Below are 21576 nucleotides of genomic sequence, written 5' to 3' on the forward strand. Positions count from 1 at the left end.
CAGGCGCGGGGGGGCCGCGGGGTGCGCGCAAAGGGGCGGGGCGCATGGCGCAGGCGCAGCGGGACTGGCGGGATCAACGCGTGCGCAGCGAGTCGGCGGCGCAGGCGCGGAGGGGCGGTGGCGGGGGGGGCGGGGGGCAGAGTCGCGGCGGCCCGTGTGAGGGAGCCCGGCACAAAATGGCGGCGGGGGGGCGGGCGCTGCGCGCGGGGGGGGCCGGCCGCTGACCGCGCCGCCGCCGCTCCCAGCCGCCGCCCGGGTCAGCCGGACGGGGGCCCGACGGGCCGCGACCGAACGATCGCCCTCGGGGCGGAGCCGCCTGTCCGCCGTTTACTCCTTGGCCCGGCGTAGTCAGGGCCGTCGCATTCCCCGCCCCGCCGCGGCGGGTCCCGCCGCCTCCTGAGGCGCCGCCGCCCGGGCCCCGCCGAGGCCGAGAGCGTGAGCGGGAAGAGCCGCGCCGCCGCCGTCCGCGCGGCCCGGTTGGGCGAGCAGGGCGGGAAGATGGCGGCGGGCGGCGGAGGCGGCGGCCGGGCCTCCTCCTCCTCCTCCTCGGCCGCCGCCTCCTCCTCCTCGGCCGGCGCGCTGGAGGCCTCGCTCGACAGGAAGCTGCAGGCGGTGACCAACACGATGGAGTCCATCCAGGGCCTCTCCTCCTGGTGCCTGGAGAACAAGCGGCATCACAGCACCATCGTCTACCACTGGATGAAGTGGCTGCGCCGCTGTGAGTGCGGGGCGCCGGCGGGGGAGGTGGGGGGTGACCGGGGACACTGGGGGCCGTGGTCGCGGGGGGACCGTCCCTTGATTTCGGGCAGGTGCTCGTCCACCTTCCCGTAGCCTCATCCTGCTTCACCTGGTGTTTGTCGGGGCGAGGAGGGTGCACAGGGCAGGAGGCTGTCGGCCGCCGCTGGCTGGGGTTGGGGGGTCCACAGTGGCGGGGGGCGATGGGGTGCAGCTTACGGGGCTGTGTCGGAGGTTTTGGAGCCGACATCGGGCAGCGATGAAATCGGAGGGTCTCTGGTCGTTCAGAACTCTGTCGGTGTTGTGTGGCCCCAGGCAGGGTTTCTGGTTAGCATCACCTTGTCATGCTTAGAAAAACACAAAATTGCGTGTCTGCACCTGAATGGTGGCATCTTCAATCTCCTGAATTCTGCGTGTGCTTGCCCGGGATCTTCTAAAACGTTATTTTGAGAGCTGGGGGGAAAGATGCCTTCAGCATTGTGGGGGTGAGGGACCGTCGCTGTCCCCTTCCATGGTCAAAGCAGCCTGTTGTTGGCATGAATAAGTATTGGGTGCCAACGCTTGGATTTGGTGAGCGCCCACAGGCGATGCAGCAGTGACCCGAGAGTGGGAAAGTTAATGTTTTCATGAGTCTAAACAAGGTGGCGTTATCTCCGCTGTCTCGCTGCTGTGTGAAGGTTTTGCCTGTTGTCGCAGGAGTTAAAGTAAGCTTTGCAGTAACAGGAAGATAATGTTCCCATCCCAGAGTGTCGCTCCAGTTTGTGCTAAACCTTTTGTAAAGTTTGGGATAGTTGGCTTTCATTATCGAGGCCCTTCTGCAAAATGCGGAGGGCCCTTTTCCCCGAAATTTTTTATTTACCTTTTTTTTCTTGTCCATACATGCGTGATTAAAGAGGGTAAGGTAAGAGCCCGAGGGCTGTTCTCTGGTCCGTACTGACCTGCTGGTGAGGAGAAGCTGGCCCTGGTCCAACCTGGCTCGCTGTCATTGTCCACCTCTCCTGGAAATCCTCATCTCTCTGACAGCCCCTGTCACCAGGGGGGTCCTGCGGGATCATCCTCGGTCCTCCCTCTCGCTCTGAGCATGTCCCCTCCAAACAAAATCCAGCTCATGTCTCTCCTTGGGATGTGCAGATTCCTCTGGACTTGGTGTCTCTTGTCACATCTGCTGTTCTGGCTCCTCTCTAGGACCTCAGTGAACATCTCGCTGTAGGTCAGACTCCTCGTTCCCTGCCTGTGCCTCGGGGCAGGTCCTTGCCAGCACAACTCCCCCATGTTTATCGTCCTACAGCTCCTGTCCCGCTGGCTCGTGGAGCGGAGACTCTTCCCTGGACTCCTGCCGCTTCTCCATGGCTGACATTCGTCTTTCAGCTCCTGGCCAAGGCAGCTGAGCTTCCAGAGACGCTGTTTTGGCGCTGCCCCTTCCTTCTCCTTTGCACTCCTTCCCTCCTTCTCAAGCTCATCAAAAGTAATTTAATTGTTTCCACTTGCAGGGCCCTTGATGCTCTGTTCCTGCCCTGCCAGCTCATGTCTGCTACTGGGCTGTTGGTTCCTCCCCCTGAATCCTTAGTACCAGCCTGGACTTTTTGTTTTATTTTAGTATGAGCGCTTTCAAGGCTTTCCTTGCACAGCCCTTGCGAGGATCTCCCCTTAACACCCCTCGTGTTTGTCCAGGTTCCTCCTAAAGCATCTTGTCCGAGGTACCAGCTAAAACAATCCCTTGACAGCGGCCGTGATGCTGCTGTGTCCTGACCCCTGATTGGTTACTTCCCGCTTATGTGGTGGGGTTTTTTTGCCTGCTTTTCCCATCATGGTACACTTCATTCTCTGCCCCAAGGACCTCACAGCCTCTCCCATCTTCTCGCGCAGCGGGAAGTTGTGGTCCCAACCAGAAGAGTTCAGTGGTAATAACAACAGTGAGTGCAGCTTGCTTTTGGGTTCCTTTCCCAGCTTTTAAATATTTTAACTCTAAATCTTCTAAGAATGCATAAAAGCTGCTTTTTCCAGGGAGCTCCTAGCAAAGAATGGCTGTGGTGGGATTGGGGGCTGTATGTCGGTGCTCTGCCCAGGTGAAGGTGAAGGCACCCCCCTTTAACTGGGGGGAGAAGTGCCTTCGTATCTCTTAGATACACATCTCTGTTAAGTGTGAGACCCTTGAGTGGGGCACTTCCTGCCCGGTGTCTCTCCAGCAATGCCAGTATTGAGCTGAGGGTGGTTTCTTGCAGGAGGCTTTTAGAAAATGTCAAGTGTGGGGAAAAAAATCAGCCTTTTTATTCTTTATCTTCTATAAATCAGAGTAAGTAGGCGTTGGGCTGGCCTGCGGGTCAGTTGGTGCTCCTGCCTTGGGCTGTGAAGGGATTTTGCCTGAGCATTGGTGGTCTCGTGGGTGCTCCTGCCCTGAGGGGTGGCCAATCCTTCTCCCTCTGCACGCTCTTGAGAGGAAATGGCTGCATTTTGCTGTGGGTATTTCCTAGCATCTGTATTTTACCGTACCTTGACAGATTTTTCTGTGCATCGCTGTTAGATACTTGTTTCAGCTGATGTGAAATGTCCAGTGTAACCAAAGAGGTATGTGGCTAGTTGGACAAAAGATTTGGTCCTTTCAGAAAAAAAAAAGAGTGCTGGTATTTAAATACATTGCTGTTGGCATGGGCATCTCCCTCCCCGGGTCAAGGCTTGTCCTGAGCATGAGCCAGTCACAGCTGCAGTTTCTGGCCAAGAGTTTCATGTCATAAATGTTTCTGCAAGGTAATGCTGCAATAACTTTACCTCTGGAAAGTTTCTGTTGTGAATCGAGCTTTCCCTCAAGAGGAGGGTTGTCTCGTCAGTGCGTCCAGGTGAGCAGCTCTTAAATGCGAGTTAAATTGGACACATTGCATGCCGGCCACCCAGAGGCATCAGTCGATGGAGAAGGTGGCTGTCCTGGAGCTGAGCAAAAAAGCTGTGGTGGGCTCAGTTATAAAATTTCCTGTTTCTTGTCTATATTTCCTCTCCAGTTTAAGCTGAGACAGTCTAAGAGTAATTAAGAAGCCATTCACCCGTCAGATGTGGCTAGTTGCATAACGTGGTTGAAACCCCTTGTACAAAGTGCGTCTTGGACCCCAAGGTGCTTGGTTTTCTTTTTGCGGCTTGTCCGTAGCCTAGGTTATTGGTCTAGCATGGATCTTTCCTACTGTGCAATTTGGGTGAATCTTGTTTTATAAATATTAGCTCTAAATTGAGGAGCTAAATTAATTCTACCTTGGCTGAGGTCTGCATTCAGCCTTGTGGAAGTGGTGGCAGAGGTGATGGTGCGAGCTGTGCTCCATGAGTTTGGCATTTGTCTTGAACTTGGCTTTGGGTTTTTCTGCTGCATTTGAATGCTGTGTGTATGTTGAATCATTTAAATCAAAGATTTCTATATCTTCAAGATCTATTTTGCATTATTTCACAAGATACGAAATCAGTGCTATCTCTGCTGGTAGATAACATTGCCGAGATAGAAAGAGCATCCAGTGACCAGCGGGTGAACTAGCAGTGGAGTGCTGGGTTTTAATTAAATCACAGAAAACCCATTTTGATGTGATGCTGATCTGATAGATTATTGAGGCTGGCATTTGGGGAAGGCTGGCTCTGAATGGTCTCGGGAAGCCAGGCGAGCGCAGCACCACTCTGGTTGGATTTCCAGCCCTCCAGGCAGAGCGGAGCATGTCTCACTCTGCTTCTCACTCAGACAAACAAACTCCTATCTGCCGTGTAAGCATGTTTAGGGTGAAGGTTGTAAATAACAGTTTCTGGTAAGGAATCCTTGGGCTTGTTGTGCTTGTTGCTGTAAAAGCTTATTCTGGGACATGGGAGTTGAGGCTCCTTGACGTGGCAGCTGCTGGAGCGGTGTTGGAGTAGGCTGGTGGGAAGGATGAAAAATACGTTCAGCAAAAAAATAGCTGGAAAATATGTGAGGAGCAAAAGTACAGGTGAGAAGCCGGCTGCAGTGCTGGTGGAGGCAGCGGCTGTGCAATGCCTGGCTTGGGTCTCACACCTTTGGCCATGTGTCCCGGTGGCCGCTGTAGGCAGGGATGGCGGAGGGGACAGGGCTGTGGGAAGCAGGGTCGCCCTGGGGGCTGGCTGTCCCCTTGACTGCCATGCTGTTCCTGCGCTGGGTTTAGGGCTGGATGATGCTTCTTGCTCACCCATCGGTCTGTAGTGATGCTCAGCAGGCGCCAGCAACGAGCAAGAAGAGTCAGTGCTGCTTGTAGGGGTTCGTGGAGGGTCTTCGCTTCATGGCATCAACGTGTTGAGGATTTGACGATCAAACCAAACTAAGCCTTTGCATGTATCCTCAACTTTGCTTTCCCGAAGCGGCTGCCTTCTGTGAAAGATCTTCATTTTGAACAAACAACTTGTTAAATTATCCTTTAATATCAGTAGGTCAGCATAGAGCTTGTACGGTCAAAAAGTTCCTGGTGTGAGCTTTTAAACCAAGTTCACTGCGTGCCGGGACTCCTGTGCTAAGTGGGTGCTGGACCTGGGTCTGCTTGATTGGTGCCGATTCCTCTTTGGGGATTGAGCCCTTCCACAGGAAAGGCGTGCAAGAGCACGGGCAAGAGTTGTGCACAGAGAGGAGTCCCAGAAAGCACCAGTGTTTCATGCCCAGCTTCCCATAGGCGAGCACGCACTGTCATTTGTGAGCAGGGAATCTCTGCTTTATGATAAGACTTTTAAATAATTGCATTCAGTGTACTAAAAATAAACTAACTGTGTATTTCTGTGGCTATGATCCTACTTTGATCGATTCCTTGCCAGAAGTCTGTCGGTGGCCACAGACCCTCTTTGCTGCATCAGAGAGGAACGTTGAAAAAGAGGCAGGTGATAAAATTTAACAATTAGTTTCCAACAAAAGCATGTGAGTTTATTCTTGGCTGGAAAATACTCACGTAGTGGCTTTTCCTTAGGCGTGGTCTAAGGTGTGAATGAGTTTTGTGAAAATCCTGGCTTTATTTCTGGTTGGCTTTGAGCAGGAGGAGAGCACAGAGCTGCCAGAGATTGAGTCGCCGCAGTGGGTGGGTTGGGGTTTTTCTGCGACAGGTTGAGTGCAGGAGTGGTGTCAGTAAGGGGTAAGCTCCCACCAAGGGCTCTGGACCAGGGATGATGCTAAGAGCTTCGTGACGGGAAACCTGGAGACCAGGAGAGCTGCAAGGTGCAGCTGTGCCATGGGAATAGGCTCTGCTGAGGTAGGGACAACTGGAAAATGGAGCGGGATGGAGAATTAAGGGGTTTTTAGATAAAAACTCTGATTACTGGTGCGGCTGGGGTACAGCCAGAGGGGGGTGTAATGCGGGGAAGGTGGGAGCCTGATAGAGCTCATGGGCACATGAAACAAAACCATCTATTGTCACTGTTCCTATATTTAAATCCTCATGTTGTGTCGTTAAATTAAGTGAAGAAGCTAATTAGCATGTGGATGAGCTTACTGCGCTACAAGCGCTGTTACTGGCCAACTGAAGAGGTTAGATGAAATAATTAGATTTGGAGCTGAATATAAGGAAGATCAGAGGTGCGTTTGGTGTGGATGCATTTGGAGTATGGCTGTGGGTGGGAGGTCTGGGCACTAAGGTCAGTGCCAGCTCAGCAGGGACAGGGGAGGTTTTTTTGGAGAAATCAGTCTCTGGAGGAGAAGGGACTGGGATCCAGGGTCCTTTGTGTGCGGCACAAAAGCTGGTGCCTGGTTGGCGTTAAACTGCACGTCAGAAAAGGCCATCCAGGCAGCCAAGGAACCGGCAGCGCTTATTAAACAGTATTAATAAATATTGGTGTATCAATAGGAGGTGTTTAAAGGGACGTGAAGAATATCTCTCCCTGTCTGTAGTAAGTGCCCTCTGCACAGCTATGGACATAGGTATGTGCCTGGTAAAACCTCCCTGATAAAGCTGTGAGTCTTAGAGGCCGTTTTAAGCCATTAAAGCTTAAAAAAAGGGAGACTTATACATGACGATTCCTAGAAAATATGACTAAGTGGCCTCTAAATTATTAAATGGGAGGTTGCACTGAGTCAGTACCCAAACAGGGTGATGCTGGAGCTTTGGAGACCAGACCAGACCCATGCTCTGGAGCGTTTGGGTTTTTTTCCCCTGCAGAAGTTTGTGCTGTTTTGTGTTCAACCTCTTATGGCAGGCGATGCTGATCTCTCTGGCTGTACGGTTCCTCCTGCTGCATGGGTATCGTAGAAATAGCACACAGTCAACAGCTTTCTAAGCCGAAGTCAGAGTTGAGGCTTGATGTTACCAAACGTGAAGTTTTTGGGAAGATCTGGAAATTATATGTAAACTGAAGATTTTCTCTCTAGTCCCCAGTTTTGACCGTTGGACTTGCCCTTGGACATGCCATTGACAGAAATGCTGAACACCCCACTGCCAAAAGCAGGCACTTAAATGTTATCAAAATGCAGCTTGTGTGACTACTTCTACTTGATGATGAATCTGAATTTTCTTTTTGTCTTTAGCTGCCTTTCCTCATCGACTGAACCTTTTTTATTTGGCCAATGACGTCATACAGAACTGCAAGAGAAAAAACGCGATTGTCTTTCGTGATACGTTTGCAGAAGTGCTTCCTGAAGCTGCTTCATTAGTGAAGTAAGTAATGGTGTGTTGGAAGATTGAATGTCTCAGAAAATGTGATATTTTTTTTTTCTTCTAACATCTCAAACTCTAGAAACATCAGCAAAATTTCAAGGATTTTGTTTGAACGACTGTGTGGGTTTGAGCTTCTCTACAAGGAGTGTGCTAGAATGGGCGTAGAGCTGGCTTTTAATTTGCACGGTGGTCTCCTGAACGACTGTGTGGGTTTGAGCTTCTCTACAAGGAGTGTGCTAGAATGGGCGTAGAGCTGGCTTTTAATTTGCATGGGAGTCTCCTTGGAGTAAAATTATCACATGAAGTGGTGTGAGGGGCAAGTCTTGCACCAATATGTGTGTGCTGTGTAGCTCTGCCCTCCCCTTGCCTGCAGGCACTGGTGGCTTGTGCTGCTGCTGGGGGGAACAGTGGCAGACTTGGGGGAGCACTTACAGTGAGGAGGGGTGCAACAAGACAGGGAAGAAGAGGATCTCCAGGGATCTGCCTGTGGCACCCACCAAAAGAACAAGTGTCGCAGATGCCAGTCTAATCCCTGCCTGGCTTCTGCGAGCTTCTCTGTGGCTCCTGTGCTGCCGTACCCATCTGCTAAAACATTATTTCAAGGTAATGCATTCTCAAAGGTAGTTTTGTGCTCCGCTGGAAATCGGAGACTTTAATTTATTAGAGTAATGTGGGACGAAAAGATGTCATGCTGGCACGTGTCCTGGTGGGGCGAGCCCTGTCCCGTCATTACTGCAGGATGCCTTGCTGCCCTCCGTTTTGGTTTCTGAATCTTCCTCAAACCAGATGGCCTTTAAGGGGCAGGACATGGTAAAAATATGAAGCAGCTCCTTAGTAGTAACATGATGTTGCTGGTTTCTGTGTCTTTGGAACAGAGTTTGAAGCAGCAGATGGTTGAACATAGCATGAGGCAGGGAAAAGGTTAAAGTTGGACTGCTCATTAGCTTATATTTAAATGTAAGTTGCCAGAAGAGAAAGTTGCAAATACCATTAATAGATGCCAGCAATGAAGAGGAGGGAGAAAAAATTCTGGGAGTATGAGCTACCAAAGCAAAAGAGAGGAGGAAAAGCTACAGCAAGAATTGCAAGTTACCGATCCTTTGATAGCCCCAACAGGCTTTACCAAGCCCAGTCCTGTTCCGGATGTTGGTATAGAAATGATTAAATGGATAAAAGTTCTGTGAACCTTCTGCTTCCGTCTTCCAGTGTTTGTGTACCATGGGAGGTGTGACTTGGCTACCCTTTTTGGACTCCGATGGAAGATTTTTGTCTCTTCCGTGTGCACCTTGCTGGCCCTGCCAGGTGGTGTCATCCTGTCTTTCCCTTTGCAGAGCTTTGTGTGGCCAGGGACAGCAGTGTCACTCCACAGCAGAATCTCGGTGACCAGCCTTCTTCCAGTTGGTTTAAAATGCAGCAAAAGTGTCTGGAAAACGCATCACACTTTCTTGGGGCACTGAGCTGGAACGCAAATGCAGCAGGGCTCGAAGTCGAGTCGGACAGCTGCTCAGGTGGTCTTTAAAAAGGTCCCTCCCAACCCAAAGGGTTCTGTGAAGCACCTTTCCTTCTATAGCTCTGCCTGGCAGGGCACCTGCTGCCTGAGGGTGCAGAGCAGCTCCTTTGCTCTGGGTTTGGAGCCAGGCTGCAGTGCCAGTTGCCGCCCGGGTCCCACAGGGAACAACGGTGCCAGCTCCACTTTCCAATTAGAGTTTATTATTCTGAGCTGGAGTCCTCTGGGGCAGTCGCTTCTGGTTGTTGGCAGGGTTTGGGCTTGCATGCTGCCCTCCGAGTGCTAAATTCGGGGTGCGTGAACTTTAATTTGGGTTGCTTTGTAGAAAGCGCTCTTTGTTTGGGTGATTAGCAGGGTGATGACTGGTCTGATCATGCATTTTTCCTCTCTTATTCCAAGAGCTGTCCCTTGGGTCTGCGCCCTTGTGTTGACTTGGGGGTCTACAGAGAACATGCTTTGAAAGTGGTTGCTTACAGATGTTTTATTTGTCATTTTTTTTCCTTGAAACAGAAGCACCTGGATGAGATACACTATTTGACACCAGGCCATCTCCTTTTCTTTCTTTCTTTGGAGATTCTTAGAGATGACATTGCTTAACTCCCAAGGCTGATGCTGCTAGGCACAGAGGGGATGAGTGGGAGAGCTTGTCTTCTTGATGAAGTTCAACACCTCTGGTCATCTGCTGTACAGTCAGTTCTCTCTGAAATAGTTACTCTTACCTGTGAAGAGAGTAATGTTTTATTTTTTCCCTGCCCTGGAATAATCACTTTTTTCCCGGAGTATCCATATAGAAAACTGCTTTGGAAGAGTAACAGATTTTTTTTTCCCATGAAGAAAGGCTTCAGAGAAATCCTACTGGTGTTCCTACTGCTCCAAAACCTTCTAATTTTACCCCAAAAAGGGCCCTGATCCATAATGATATGGAAGTGTGTGTTTGCTTAACTCCAAGCATGCAGACTTGCTGCCTTGGTCTCACTGGGACCCCTTGCAGTAGAACTAAAGTTGTCACCTGCACAAAGAACTTCCCAGTCTGAAGGGTCTTTTAAAGTTTTTATTTAAATACATCATTATTTACATTATTATCCATTCTAGAATCATGAGAAATTACAGTGTGGGTGTAAAGAAAACCCATTATGCTCTTCTTTTTCAGGGATCCATCTGTTTCCAAATCTATTGAAAGAATCTTCAAAATCTGGGAGGACAGAAATGTGTACCCCGAGGAAACCATTTTGGCACTAAAAGAAGCTCTGAGTAAGTTACTTACCCTTTGCATTTCTTGCCTTACAGACTAACACATGAGCTTGGTGACGTTAAAGAAAGTGTCTGGAATTGCTGAGTAAAATGAGTTTATTGTGTGTATCTGTTCTTTCTGCATTTGCACCTAGCACAGACTTTGAAGTAGTGAGGTGTTGTACGTGAGCAGCACTGAATTCATCTGCTTCACGTTTTTTGTACCTGTCTCAAGACAGCTCTGAATCCTTTCACGTAAGCTGGAATTGTTCCAGCTGAGAGTAAACAGAATGTGAAGGTAAAGTGGTCCTACAAGTCCTGAACATGGTGCCCTGGTAGAGGGCTTGTGTCCCTGGCTCTACCTTTGAGTCCCTTTCAGCAATAAGTTGTTTTTACTAATAATATTTGTGGCGTTGGAAAGAGGCTGGGAGCGAAGCTGGAGGGTTGAAGTGTCCTCAAGTACTTATGAAAGAACTCTGCTTAAAAGTTGAAATGACTAACGTTAACTGGAAACACGCATAGTCAGTTGAAACAAGAAATTAGCCGATACTCAAATACTTGAAGGAAATTAGTCCATGTTTCTGCTTTGCTTGGTTACATCAAGAGCTAAAGGTGCTTCAGGAAATCCTCATGTGTGGTTTTGAGAGCCAGTCGTCATCATGGCAGGAGAAACACAGTGTCTCGAGTTCAGGCTTTGGTATGTGAAAAGGCTTTAGTTGGGCATTGCATGTTGAGAAGTGAAGTTTATGTGTACATTCTGAAATCTCTCATTTTTGTAACCTGAAAACAAAAGTATTTCAGATTACTTGTAAATTAGGTATTGTGGCTATTTTCCCAACTTGTATTACTTGCCTGTTGAATGATGATTTTGTAAAAGCCTACTTAAAGAGCGGAGTGGTATAGTTTTATTTTTAGATGCCCTGTGTTTTTCGTTTTTACTCTGGTCATTACTGTGATTTTTGAGCTGTCTTAGTGTAAGGGCAAACAGAAACTTGATTTAAAAATGGAAGACCATGCCACAGGTTGCTGTATTCCTGAGTAAACTTAGGTTCTCTTGGGCATCCAGCAGCTCATCTAAGGAAGTTGGTCTAGGTATTTTAAAACAAATTTCTGTTCACTCTTTTACCATGCAACCATATGGCACCAAAACCAGATTCTTAAAGGAATCCCATAATGCCAGACTGCAAAAAATGAAATGTTTTCCAGGTACCACTTTCAAAACTCAGAAGCAGCTGAAAGAAACTCTGAACAAACAACCGAATAAGCCGTGGAAGAAATCGCAAAGTAAGGAAACAATGTGAACTCTCTGAACTAATATAGAAATTGCCTTCTTGAGGAACAGAAGAAAGGCTAGCCCAAACCGGGCAAAGTACCTGGACTAAAACATGAGCCAGCATGCATCTTCCAGGCTTGTAAAGCTCCTTACAGACTAATATGTAAAGCACCAAGGAGTTGTTGCTAGAGAACCACTTTTTAAAGGAATGAAGTAAGAGGAAAAAAAAAAACCTTTATGAGAGTGGAGGTTATGAACAGTAGAGGAAAGAGCTGGTGGAACTTCTTGGAAACTGGCATTAGACTATGCAGAGATGGAGAGAAGACAGACAGAACCGTGTACTTTGGCAGCAGGAGGTGGACACTACTTTTGTGCTCAGGAACACATCTTCAACAGCAAACTAGGTGCTAGGATAAAAGAAAACTGGAAGCTGGCAGTGCAGATAATGAACTCTGGCGTCCGACAGTACCGGGAGTGCAGTCTAGCAGGAAATGCATTTATAATATACCAATCTTACTAATCTTATTATACTCTAAAGCTTTGAATGGTCTGTAAAGCGAGATGGTGGAACGTTAGGTGTAAGATGTGGCATGCACCCGCCTGTACATGTGCTGAGATCAGAAGGTTAATAGAAGAGTTTGGAAGCGTTTATTACTGGGCTTAACGTCACAAGCTGCTTTCCTAAACAAAAATGTGCTACATTCAGCATGGATGAAGGGTTTAGTGTTTTGCTGCTTATCAGATGTTTCTCCTTTTTTGTCCAGAAACCAATGGATTTAGTGTCTCTTGATAGTGGGATTTGTTCCCCCCGCTCTGTTAATAAGATGTTAGAATAGAGGTGTGGTTTTAAGGTTGAGAGCATGTTTAGGCCTAGTAAGTACCGAGGGGAGATCCTGTCCGAAGGAAATGCTGGACTGCGTGTGTCAGCTCTAAGTCTGGAACTTAGGAAATAATGTTACCTTCCTTGTAGAGAGGTATAAACTCACTGGATAAGGCTGTTAGATCAACCCTTGCAGGGACTTGTCTTCCCAATGGTAGAGCTGGAAAAGGTATGCACAGTAAATTTTTACAGCATGTTAAAAAAAAAAAAAAAAGCGATAGTATAATTTGTTGACCTCAGTCATTATCTAGCTGCACGTGACTGTCCCCCGATTAGGTAATGGAAAGCCAGAGCATTGAGGGACATCTGTGTGGAGGAGAAAATGTAATGAGTAACAACAGCCTGCAAGTCTTTTGTTGAATTATGTTAAAATATTTTCTATTAGAACTGCCTGTTGTGACTTACTTTTAGTTGGGGTGTAGTTCCTTGGTTTCTTTATATATTTTCTTTATTCCAACAGCATCCACAAACCCGAAAGCTGCTTTGAAGTCCAAGATTGTTGCCGAATTCAGAGTAAGTCTGCAAGTGGAAATACACCGTTGCATTAACCTCCCTCCTTGGGCTGTAGCTTTTGTGTAGCTTACATCCACCAGCAGCATAAGCTTGATGGGAAGCTCTAGTGTTCAGTGTCTTTTTGTTCCTTGTCATACAATGTTAGGGCTGCTACTGCTTCTGTGCACCCTTAGGGACAACAAGGCAGCTGGAAAGCATTCAGGAGCAGTGCAGAGGCTCCCTGCAGATATGCTGGTTTTCATCTGGGGTAACCTTGTGCAAGAGAGCAGTTTGTCTTCTTGGGAGCTGTGTGAAATTCATGGGTCCTACACTTAGAGGGGCTGGCTGAGGCGTATGGTCAGATCGTCGTAGTGAAGGAAGAGTTTAGGGTGGCCGAGGAGATGGTGGCAAGAAATTTATCTAAATTAGGTCCCCCAAAGGAGTCCGGTGTGTTAGTGAAATGTGTGGGCACTAGTAGAGTTAAAAAAAAGAAAATAAAAAAGGCCTCTCCCTAATCTTAGCCATCATCTACAAGGAGACTTGTAGAACTACAGCCTCTGCCTGAGCCTGAGTCTGCTGATCTCTTTGACCTGAGGTTAAAAATCTAGAGGTTCGCACAGTTCATTTCTGCGTTAGCTCTCGTTTGGAATGGTTTTGAACCGGAGCATTGTTTGTCGCTGAAGCAAGTTTGTGCTGTTAGCTCTGCACAGCAGGGCTTCTCTTCCGTGGAATGTGATGAGGGTGCTGTTCTTGTTTGATTTTTTTTCAGCCGCAGTCTCTCATTGATGAATTGCTATTATATAAGCGCTCGGAAGACCAGATAGAACTGAAAGAGAAGCAGCTTTCCACTATGAGAGTGGATGTGTGCAGCACTGAAACACTTAAATGCTTAAAAGGTAAAAACAGCGTATAACGTACAAAACCTGATGTAATTGAAGGAGGTGCAAATACAGTTGTAGGAGCTCCTCGGTTCTGTTGAGCCTTAGACCAGAAATCAGACTGTGTCTGTAAAATGCCAGAATTTCAAAGTGCAGTTAACCACCAAGCCTAAAGTCTTTGTTAATTTGAGCCTGTTCATAGAAATCCACAGATACAGACCTCGGACAAAGCAGAAGTGATGAAAGTGTATTTTGTACTATTCAAACACACCCTCCTATGATGTTAAAACATGCATTGTCCTTAATGTATTCAGAACCCCATAAATAATTTTGGATTTAATATTTTAAGTGAAGGCATCCATCAATGGATACAGTTTGAGAATGCCAACTGTGAGTCCGATAGCAAACAGTGCATGTTAGGGGTAAACAAACTGAGTTACGTTGAACTGTGTTAGCAGGAAATTTAATTGTAAAACTGCAGATAGCTCCAGCTGTACTTGGTAATCCATGACTGCGGTCTTTGAAAATGGTCATTTACAGTCATAACTTGTATATGTGAACGCCGATGATGTTAGGAACCCTTGGAATATGGTAACAAAGGAAAAACAAAACTCAAGATTTTTGCCTCTTCCAAAATGGAAGTACACTCTGGGTAGTTGAAAGAGTAAAATTTTACATTTCTGTGTCTTGAATTTATTTACCACTAATAACTAGTTGAAAAACAATAGAGACTGCTAGCAACTTGGCCTCTTTTTTCAATGGATATCGACAGGTGAGTGGGGCGGTCTAGGGAGTGTATGGTGTGATGTAGTGTCCGTTGTCTGAACTTCCCGGTTGCTGCTGTTGAGGACGCGCTTCTGAGAGCTGATATCCTGTTTGGCAGAGGGCAGCTTATTTACGTGGTGTTAATCTCCTCGCAGATAAAACAGGAGGAAAAAAGTTCTCCAAGGAGTTTGAAGAAGCAAGTTCAAAGCTGGAGGAGTTTGTAAATGGCTTAGACAAGCAAGTGAAGAATGGCCCCTCTCTCACTGAAGCCCTGGAGAATGCCGGTATATTTTATGAAGCACAGTATAAGGAAGTCAAGGTGGTAGCAAATGTAAGTACGTTTTTCCTCGATCCTCCTCGGGCAGACTGACATCCGCCTGTGTTCAACTAAGCATCTCAGAAGCTAGAAAATGCATTGTCTCTATTCACAAAAAAAAAAAAAAAAGTTTGGCGTGATTGTTGTACAAATGGTTTCAGAAAAGAGCAGGGTTGAGGTGTCGGGCAAGAAAAGGAGACGCTACAAAAATCCGTGGGTCAGAAGCTCAGTTCTTGTATGTTGCTGGAATTTTGTAGCCCCTCTGGATTTTTAAATGGGGAGAAAATTACAGTTAGTGTAACAAATCCTAATTCTGGATACTGCACAAGCTGTGATCAATATGCAAACTAGATGAATGAACAAAGAATTCAGTAAAGCATTGTAGAAACAACCAACGCCCCCTCAGCCCTACAAAAAAAAACCCAAACTCAAACTGGCAGCGTATTTGTTAGAAAACATTTTTTTTATGAAACTTGTTTAAGTCACTGGAAAAAGGTTTTACCTTCCCTTTTTTTTGTGGTCATTGCTCTGCAAGTCACACTGTAAAGCTGGGTTCTTACTACAGAGTTCTCACTGCAGGGTACAGGTAGTTCAAAGTGGTTTTCTAAGGCTGTGTGCTTCTTCATTAGGGAGGTGATTGAGGCATGCTCTCTTCCTGTAAAAGATACTCAGGCCGATGTCCTTTCTTTCTTAGGCCTATAAAACATTTGCTAATCGAGTGAGCAATCTAAAGAAAAAGCTAGACCAGTTAAAAGCAACACTTCCTGATCCGGAGGAGTCTCCTGTCCCTTCTCCAAGTATGGATGCCCCATCTCCGACGGGCTCTGAGTCCCCTTTTCAGGGGATGGGGGAGGAGGATAACTCCCGGTCTCCGGTGGTCGGAAGCCGCAAGACGGTATCTCCAGAGCCTGTGACGGATAATCGGGATGTGGAAGACATGGAGCTCTCTGATGTGGAGGATGACACGTCTAAAATTATTGGTATGTTCTGCAGGGGCAGCAGAGTGATTGTCGTGTAGAAATTACAATGAGACAAAACAGTCCTTTCAAGCCTCGTTTGGGATAGAGAGGATGCCTAAAGCCCTTGTTGGGCTGCGGATTGGTGCTGTTGGGTTTCAATCTCCTGCCACAGTGCCCTGACACAAGCAGGGAAGTCCCAATCTAGCTATGATTGTTCCCATCTCCCAAACCACTCATCAAATACATTTCTACATAGCCTGCAGGAAATCAGACCTAACATGCCAAATGATGAGGGTCCCATTGAAAATCCTGTACCCTAACTAATTCTTTGGGGACAGAGTGATGGTTCTGGTCTTGTTCTCCCCCCTCTCTGATGCAGTGGAAGAGAGGAAGGAGAAGCAGGCTGTTCCAGCTTCGGCACCCACAAAGACTGAAAGCGTCCCCAAAGCAGTGCCATCTACCGCTGCAGCATGCACAACTTCGGTGACGGTGACAACACCTGCCCAGACTCCTCTGACTCCTCCGGCTCCAAAGGTGGTGAGCGCTGCACCCGTCCCTCCATCACCAGCGCTTGCGTTGCCCAACCTGGCCAACGTGGACCTGGCAAAGATCAGCTCCATTCTTAGCAGTTTAACTTCTGTAATGAAAAATACAGGTGAGTGCTGAAGCGGTACTAGCCCAGGTGTTTGGTTAACAGAGCTAACAATGGAGTTGTGTTTTGTAATCTTTTAAAGTTTTAATTGTCTCAAAATAAACATGAATGAGTTACTACTTAAAAGATCTGGCTCAGTCTTTCTGGCACATGACTGTCAGCTTCATGAGCCTCTCCTTACTCAGACTCTGTGGAGCTCTGCTGCAGTTGTATCTGTGGAAAACTTGAGCCAAAAAAAGCTTCTGTTAATAAAGCAATGTACGTGAGTGGTGTGTGCTTCTGTCCTAGGTGTCAGTCCTGCCTCGAGACCTTCTCCGGGAACCCCGACGAGCCCAACAGCTCTTACTAGCGGCCTGAAGACTCCTGTCATGGTGACTCCATCTGTTCCTTCAAATCCGTTAGCAAACATTCTCTCCAAAGTTGAAATAACTCCCGAAAGTATTTTGTCTGCTCTCTCCAAAACCCAGACTCAGACTGCACCAGCATTGCAAGGTACCGGAGCGGGTCTTGAGGGAATGGCTAACTGTGTATAGATGGCAGTGGCCACGCTGAAATGTGCTGCTGTGCTTGTCCTAAAGTGAAAATGAAGGGAGAAAATCTTATTTGGAATGTATCATGTCTTTGGCAAATGCATGACTTTTTCTCAGGTAGCATATCTGTTATGGACCAGTGAGTTTTATTGCTTTTCTGTACATCTTCATATTTTTGCCATGACTGAAGGGCGCTTATCCAGAACACTTTGTGGAAGGGTACTGAACGGGACAGGAGACCAAGAGAGGTCTTTGTGGTTTCCCTGTGCTTCCGAGAGCACTTTTTTCAAGCAAAAAAATTCCCGGAGATGCTGGTCCTGCTTCTGCGCCTTGCATATGTAACCCTGGTCGGTAGTGCAGTGGTTTTTACACCTGGTTACAAAGCCAGGATGAGTTATTACCCACCTTATTCAGATGTATGTTGTAATTTATATTTCTAGATCAATCTGGGCCTCTGGCAAAAGTTTGCACCTCGGTGGGTGCTAAGGGCAATATTAATGCAGCAAAATCCAGTCATTTTCTTGGGTAGAACATGAAGCGGTTTTAAGGAATGACATCTGCAGTACAAATACTGAAACCTTTCCCTTGACAGCAGCTCAGGTTGACTTGCCTCTTACCTGAATATCTGAACGCAGCGTTCTTTTTTCCAGGTTTGTCATCCTTACTTCAGAGTGTTGCTGGAAATACCGTTCAGTCAAGCGAAACTGCTTCACAGAGCACTTCAGCATCGCCAGCCAACACGACTGTTCCTTGCGTGAAGGGGAGGAATATTCCTTCCAATACTCAGTCCTTTATATCCAAAAGTTTTGGTTATTCTCCAAACTCATCTACCGCTGAGGTTTCCTCAACTTCAGTTAATAAGGCTCCTGTGGGACATACCCCAGGGCTGTCAAGCTCCAGTTTTAAGCCGCCAACCAATTCCCTGGGATTTTCCAGTTCCCACCCTACCAGCCCTTCTTCCCTTTTGCCAACAGAAACCTCACTGGGTCAATCCTCCGAAATTTCAAAAGCAAAGCTGGAATCGGAACCCCCTTCTCCGAGCCTGGAGATGAAGATACACAATTTCTTGAAGGGAAATCCTGGCTTCAGCGGTCTGAACTTGAATATTCCAATTCTCAGCAGCTTAGGGTCCAGCATCGCAACAGAGAGTCATGCGTCTGACTTCCAGCGTGGTCCTACCAGCACTTCCATGGACAATGTGGATGGAACACCGGTGCGCGATGAGCGAAGCGGGACGCCCACCCAGGACGAGATGATGGATAAGCCAACATCAAGCAATGTCGACACTATCTCCCTGCTGTCAAAAATCATGAGCCCCGGTTCTTCTACTCCTAGCAGCACAAGGTCACCTCTTCAGAGCCGGGACGATGGATATTCCCAAGAACTCTCCAATTCCGTGCACACCTACCGGCCCTTTGGCCTTGGTAGAGAGTCTCCGTCTGGCCTGTACAAGCAGTCTGCAGACAGCATGGAGATACCTTCCTCTTTAATGGACTCCTCCCAGGAGAAGTTTTACCCAGACACGTCTTTTCAAGAAGATGAAGATTACCGTGACTTCGATTACTCTGGGCCGCCGCCATCGGCCATGCTAAACCTGGAGAAGAAGCCTGCCAAGTCGATCTTGAAATCGAGTAAACTCTCTGAAGCTGCAGAGTACCAGCCGGTCCTGTCCAGCTATGGTCAAAGATCACAGGAGTTTGGTGTGAAGTCGTCCTTTCCTCAGTCGATGAGGTCTATTCTTGATCAGAGCGAGAGCTGCGACCCACTGGCATCATCTCCAGGGATGTACGGGAGCTACGGCCTCAGGGGAAACGACTCCACCTCGGACGGCTCCCCTTCGCCCAGCAAGAATGATGTGTTTTTCACACCGGACTCCAATCACAACAACTTGCCGAAATCAGTGGTGCACTCCGGCCTCTCGCAGAAGCAATACCCGGACTCGCCCCACTCGATTCCCCACCGCTCACTTTTCTCTTCTCAAAATGCCCTCTCCAGCCCTGCAGGCAGAGCACCCACGGCAAGCGTGGAGAAATCGTTGGGTTCTTCCATTTCCGCCACGTCAACCATTGAGTTCAAGAACATGCTCAAAAACGCCTCCCGTAAGTCCTCTGAGGAGAAGCATTTTGGCCAAATTTCCAAAAGTAGCTCCAGCGAGGGGGTGAGCTTGTCTGGTCATGGCCCGGCTGGAGCTCCCAAGGGAGAGCCGCAGCCGCAGGAGGAGCATTACCGCATAGAGACCAGGGTCTCCTCATCCTGCTTGGACTTGCCCGACAGCACTGAGGAGAAAGGGGCTCCCATTGAAACGCTGGGTTACCACAATGCCTCGAGCAGGGGGATGTCAGGAGAGCCCATCCAGACCGTGGAGTCCATCCGGGTTCTGGGAAAGGGGAATAGAGGACACGGGCGAGAGGCAAGCCGAGCAGCGGGGTGGTTCGAGATGAGCAGTGGTGGGAGCGCCTTTGATAACGGGCCCTCGGGCACATCAGAGCTGCCCGGCATGGGGGGCTTCCCAGCACCGTACAAGGAGCACGTGCCGCCCTTCCAGGAGAGCGTCAACAACTTCCGAACAAATAACTTCAGCCCCGCTTTTGAGCACCACATGCCGCCACCGCCGCCCCTCGCGCCGCCTCCCATTGAGCATGGGACTCCCTTCCAACGGGAGCCGGTGGGTCCGCCCGCTGGGCCCCCAGCTGCCCCCCCCAAGGACCATGGCAGCCTCTTCCCGAGGGATCACTCGGTCCCTCCCCGCATGCCAGCGGTGGATCACGCCAACCCCTTCTCAAAGGAAACCTCCACTCCACTGTCACTGCCCCATGGTGTCCCCCCACCTCCCTCCGTGGAGCACGCTGGCGTCCCCTTCCCCACGCCCCCACCACCCCCTGTCCCCGGGGAGCACGCCGGTGTCCCCTTCCCCTCCCAGCCGCCGCCGGCCGGGGAACACAGCGGCGCCCCCTTCCCCGCGCCACCCCCCATGGCGGTGGAGCACGGTGCCGGCGCCTTCTCCAAGGAGCACGGTACGATCCACCAAGGGACGATGAAAGAGCATTTCGCTGTGCACGCCGGACCCCGGGAGCCGGTGACCCAACCCCAACAGCGGGACCACGCCGCAGCCCCCCTGTCCCGCTCCCGTGAGGCCGTGGGTCTGACCCCCCTCTCCAGGGAGCAGCTGGGGGCGGCCCGCGGCCTGGGCCCACCTGCTCACAGGGACGGTGGGAGCCGTGGTGGGGTGCTGGTCAGGACCCCCCGGGCTGACTTCAGGCCACGAGAGCCCTTCGTAAGCAGAGACCCCTTCCATAACCTGAAAAGGCCCCGGCCGCCCTTCGGGAGGGGGTCCCCCTTCTTCGCCCCAAAACGCCCCTTCTTCCCCCCGAGGTACTGAAGCAGACGCCCAGCTCCTGAGCGAAGGCATCTGGACGCTGTAGAGAGCAACGGAGTAGCGCTTTCACTTGGTTTTTCCATAATTTTTTTTTCTTTTCTTTCCCTCAAGAGCCCCATAACCACCTCCTAAATTAAATGTTCTGTAATTTTTTTTTTAATTTTTTTTTTTTTGAGGTTGTTTATTTCCCAAGCCCACCCAGTTGGTGCGAGACTAGGAAAAAAAAAAAGTTTTAACGAAAAGAAGCATTGCTGTTGAAATAAAAACTTCCAGTAGTAGTTTAAAAAGTTAAAAGGAAAAAAAACCACAAAAAAAAGAAAAAAAACTTAAAAAACCGAAAGGAAAGATGAAGCGTGCTGTTGGGATGTTGTTTTTTAGCCGATTACCAAATCGCTGCTGCAGGGAGGAGTGAAGGGTCCAAGCGCTGGCGGTGGCAGAGACCCCCACCCCTCCTGTGCCTTCCTGTGCAGCGATGGTCACTGCTCCCCCTCTGGCTGGCAAAAAACACCAAAAAAAAGGCAAAGGAAAAAAAAAAACAAACAAAACCAAACCACCCTACGATGATCTCCGCTGCCGCCGGCTGGACTGTTTGGCTCCCGGCACCCCGGGAGCAAGGAGGGGTCCCCCAGCCTGTGTCCCCCTCCTCCATCTCACCCGCCGCGGGAAAAAAAAGTCATCTGTTGGTTGGTTTTTGGTTTATTTTGGGTTTTTTTGGTTGGGTTTTTTTTTCCTCTTCCCCTGGGAACACTGTTGACTTTCTACGTGTGTGTATATAATAATCACTTTTTAATTCCATCTCTCGGATCGTTCAAAACGCGCAGACGGAGCCCGCGGGGGGGGAGGGGGCTCGGGGTGCTGCCCCCACCCCCCCCACCCCCCCACCCCCGCGCAGGGCCGCCCCGCAGCCGCGCCGGCGGCTTTTATATGAAGTTGGAATTTTACTTGATTTATTTTAAATTTTTTTTTTGTTTTTTTTGTTTTTTTTTTTGTTTTTTAGTTGCTAGAATCCATCATATATGTTTGATAAAGGTGTAGGGTTAAATATCTACATAAAAATTACAAAAACGAGAAGGTGGTGGATCCTTTCTTTGTCGCGTGCACTCGGTCACATCGGTCCTGACGGGATCCCACCCCCACCGCCGGCCATGGCCCCCGGGGGGGCTTCTTCCCTCTCCCGGCTCCGTGGAGCCGGCCTGGCCCCGCACCGAGCCGGAGGGGGGGGAGGCGGGCTGGGGTCGTGGCTGACTAAACCCCAGGTCTCCTCTGGATACCCGGGGCTGTGGGAGAGCCGGGGGCCCTGAGGCGCGAGGACCGCCTTGAGGGGGTCCCGTTACCTCCCCCCCGTGTTGTCAGTGGTTCCGTCCTGCCCGCGCCGGGA

At 49.1% G+C, this 21576-nt stretch overlaps 1 protein-coding gene across 2 annotated transcripts; it reads left to right on the forward strand.

The window, feature by feature from the left end:
• The first annotated feature begins 143 nt into the window (after positions 1-143).
• RPRD2 (regulation of nuclear pre-mRNA domain containing 2) lies at positions 144-21269 on the forward strand. Of its 2 annotated transcripts, XM_069794285.1 has the most exons (11): positions 144-718; positions 7211-7340; positions 9998-10098; positions 11284-11361; positions 12691-12743; positions 13492-13618; positions 14521-14696; positions 15376-15661; positions 16020-16295; positions 16581-16784; positions 17473-21269. In XM_069794285.1, exons 1-11 carry the CDS (start codon positions 499-501, stop codon positions 20199-20201), a joined length of 4380 nt encoding a protein of 1459 aa, XP_069650386.1. In that variant the 5' UTR covers positions 144-498; the 3' UTR covers positions 20202-21269. The 2 variants fall into 2 exon arrangements, with proteins under 2 accessions (XP_069650386.1, XP_069650388.1); XM_069794287.1 differs by lacking the exon at positions 11284-11361.
• The last annotated feature ends 307 nt before the right edge of the window (positions 21270-21576 follow it).

This window comes from Haliaeetus albicilla, chromosome 10 (assembly GCF_947461875.1).
Source record: "Haliaeetus albicilla chromosome 10, bHalAlb1.1, whole genome shotgun sequence".
Classification (NCBI taxonomy): Eukaryota; Metazoa; Chordata; class Aves; order Accipitriformes; family Accipitridae; genus Haliaeetus; species Haliaeetus albicilla.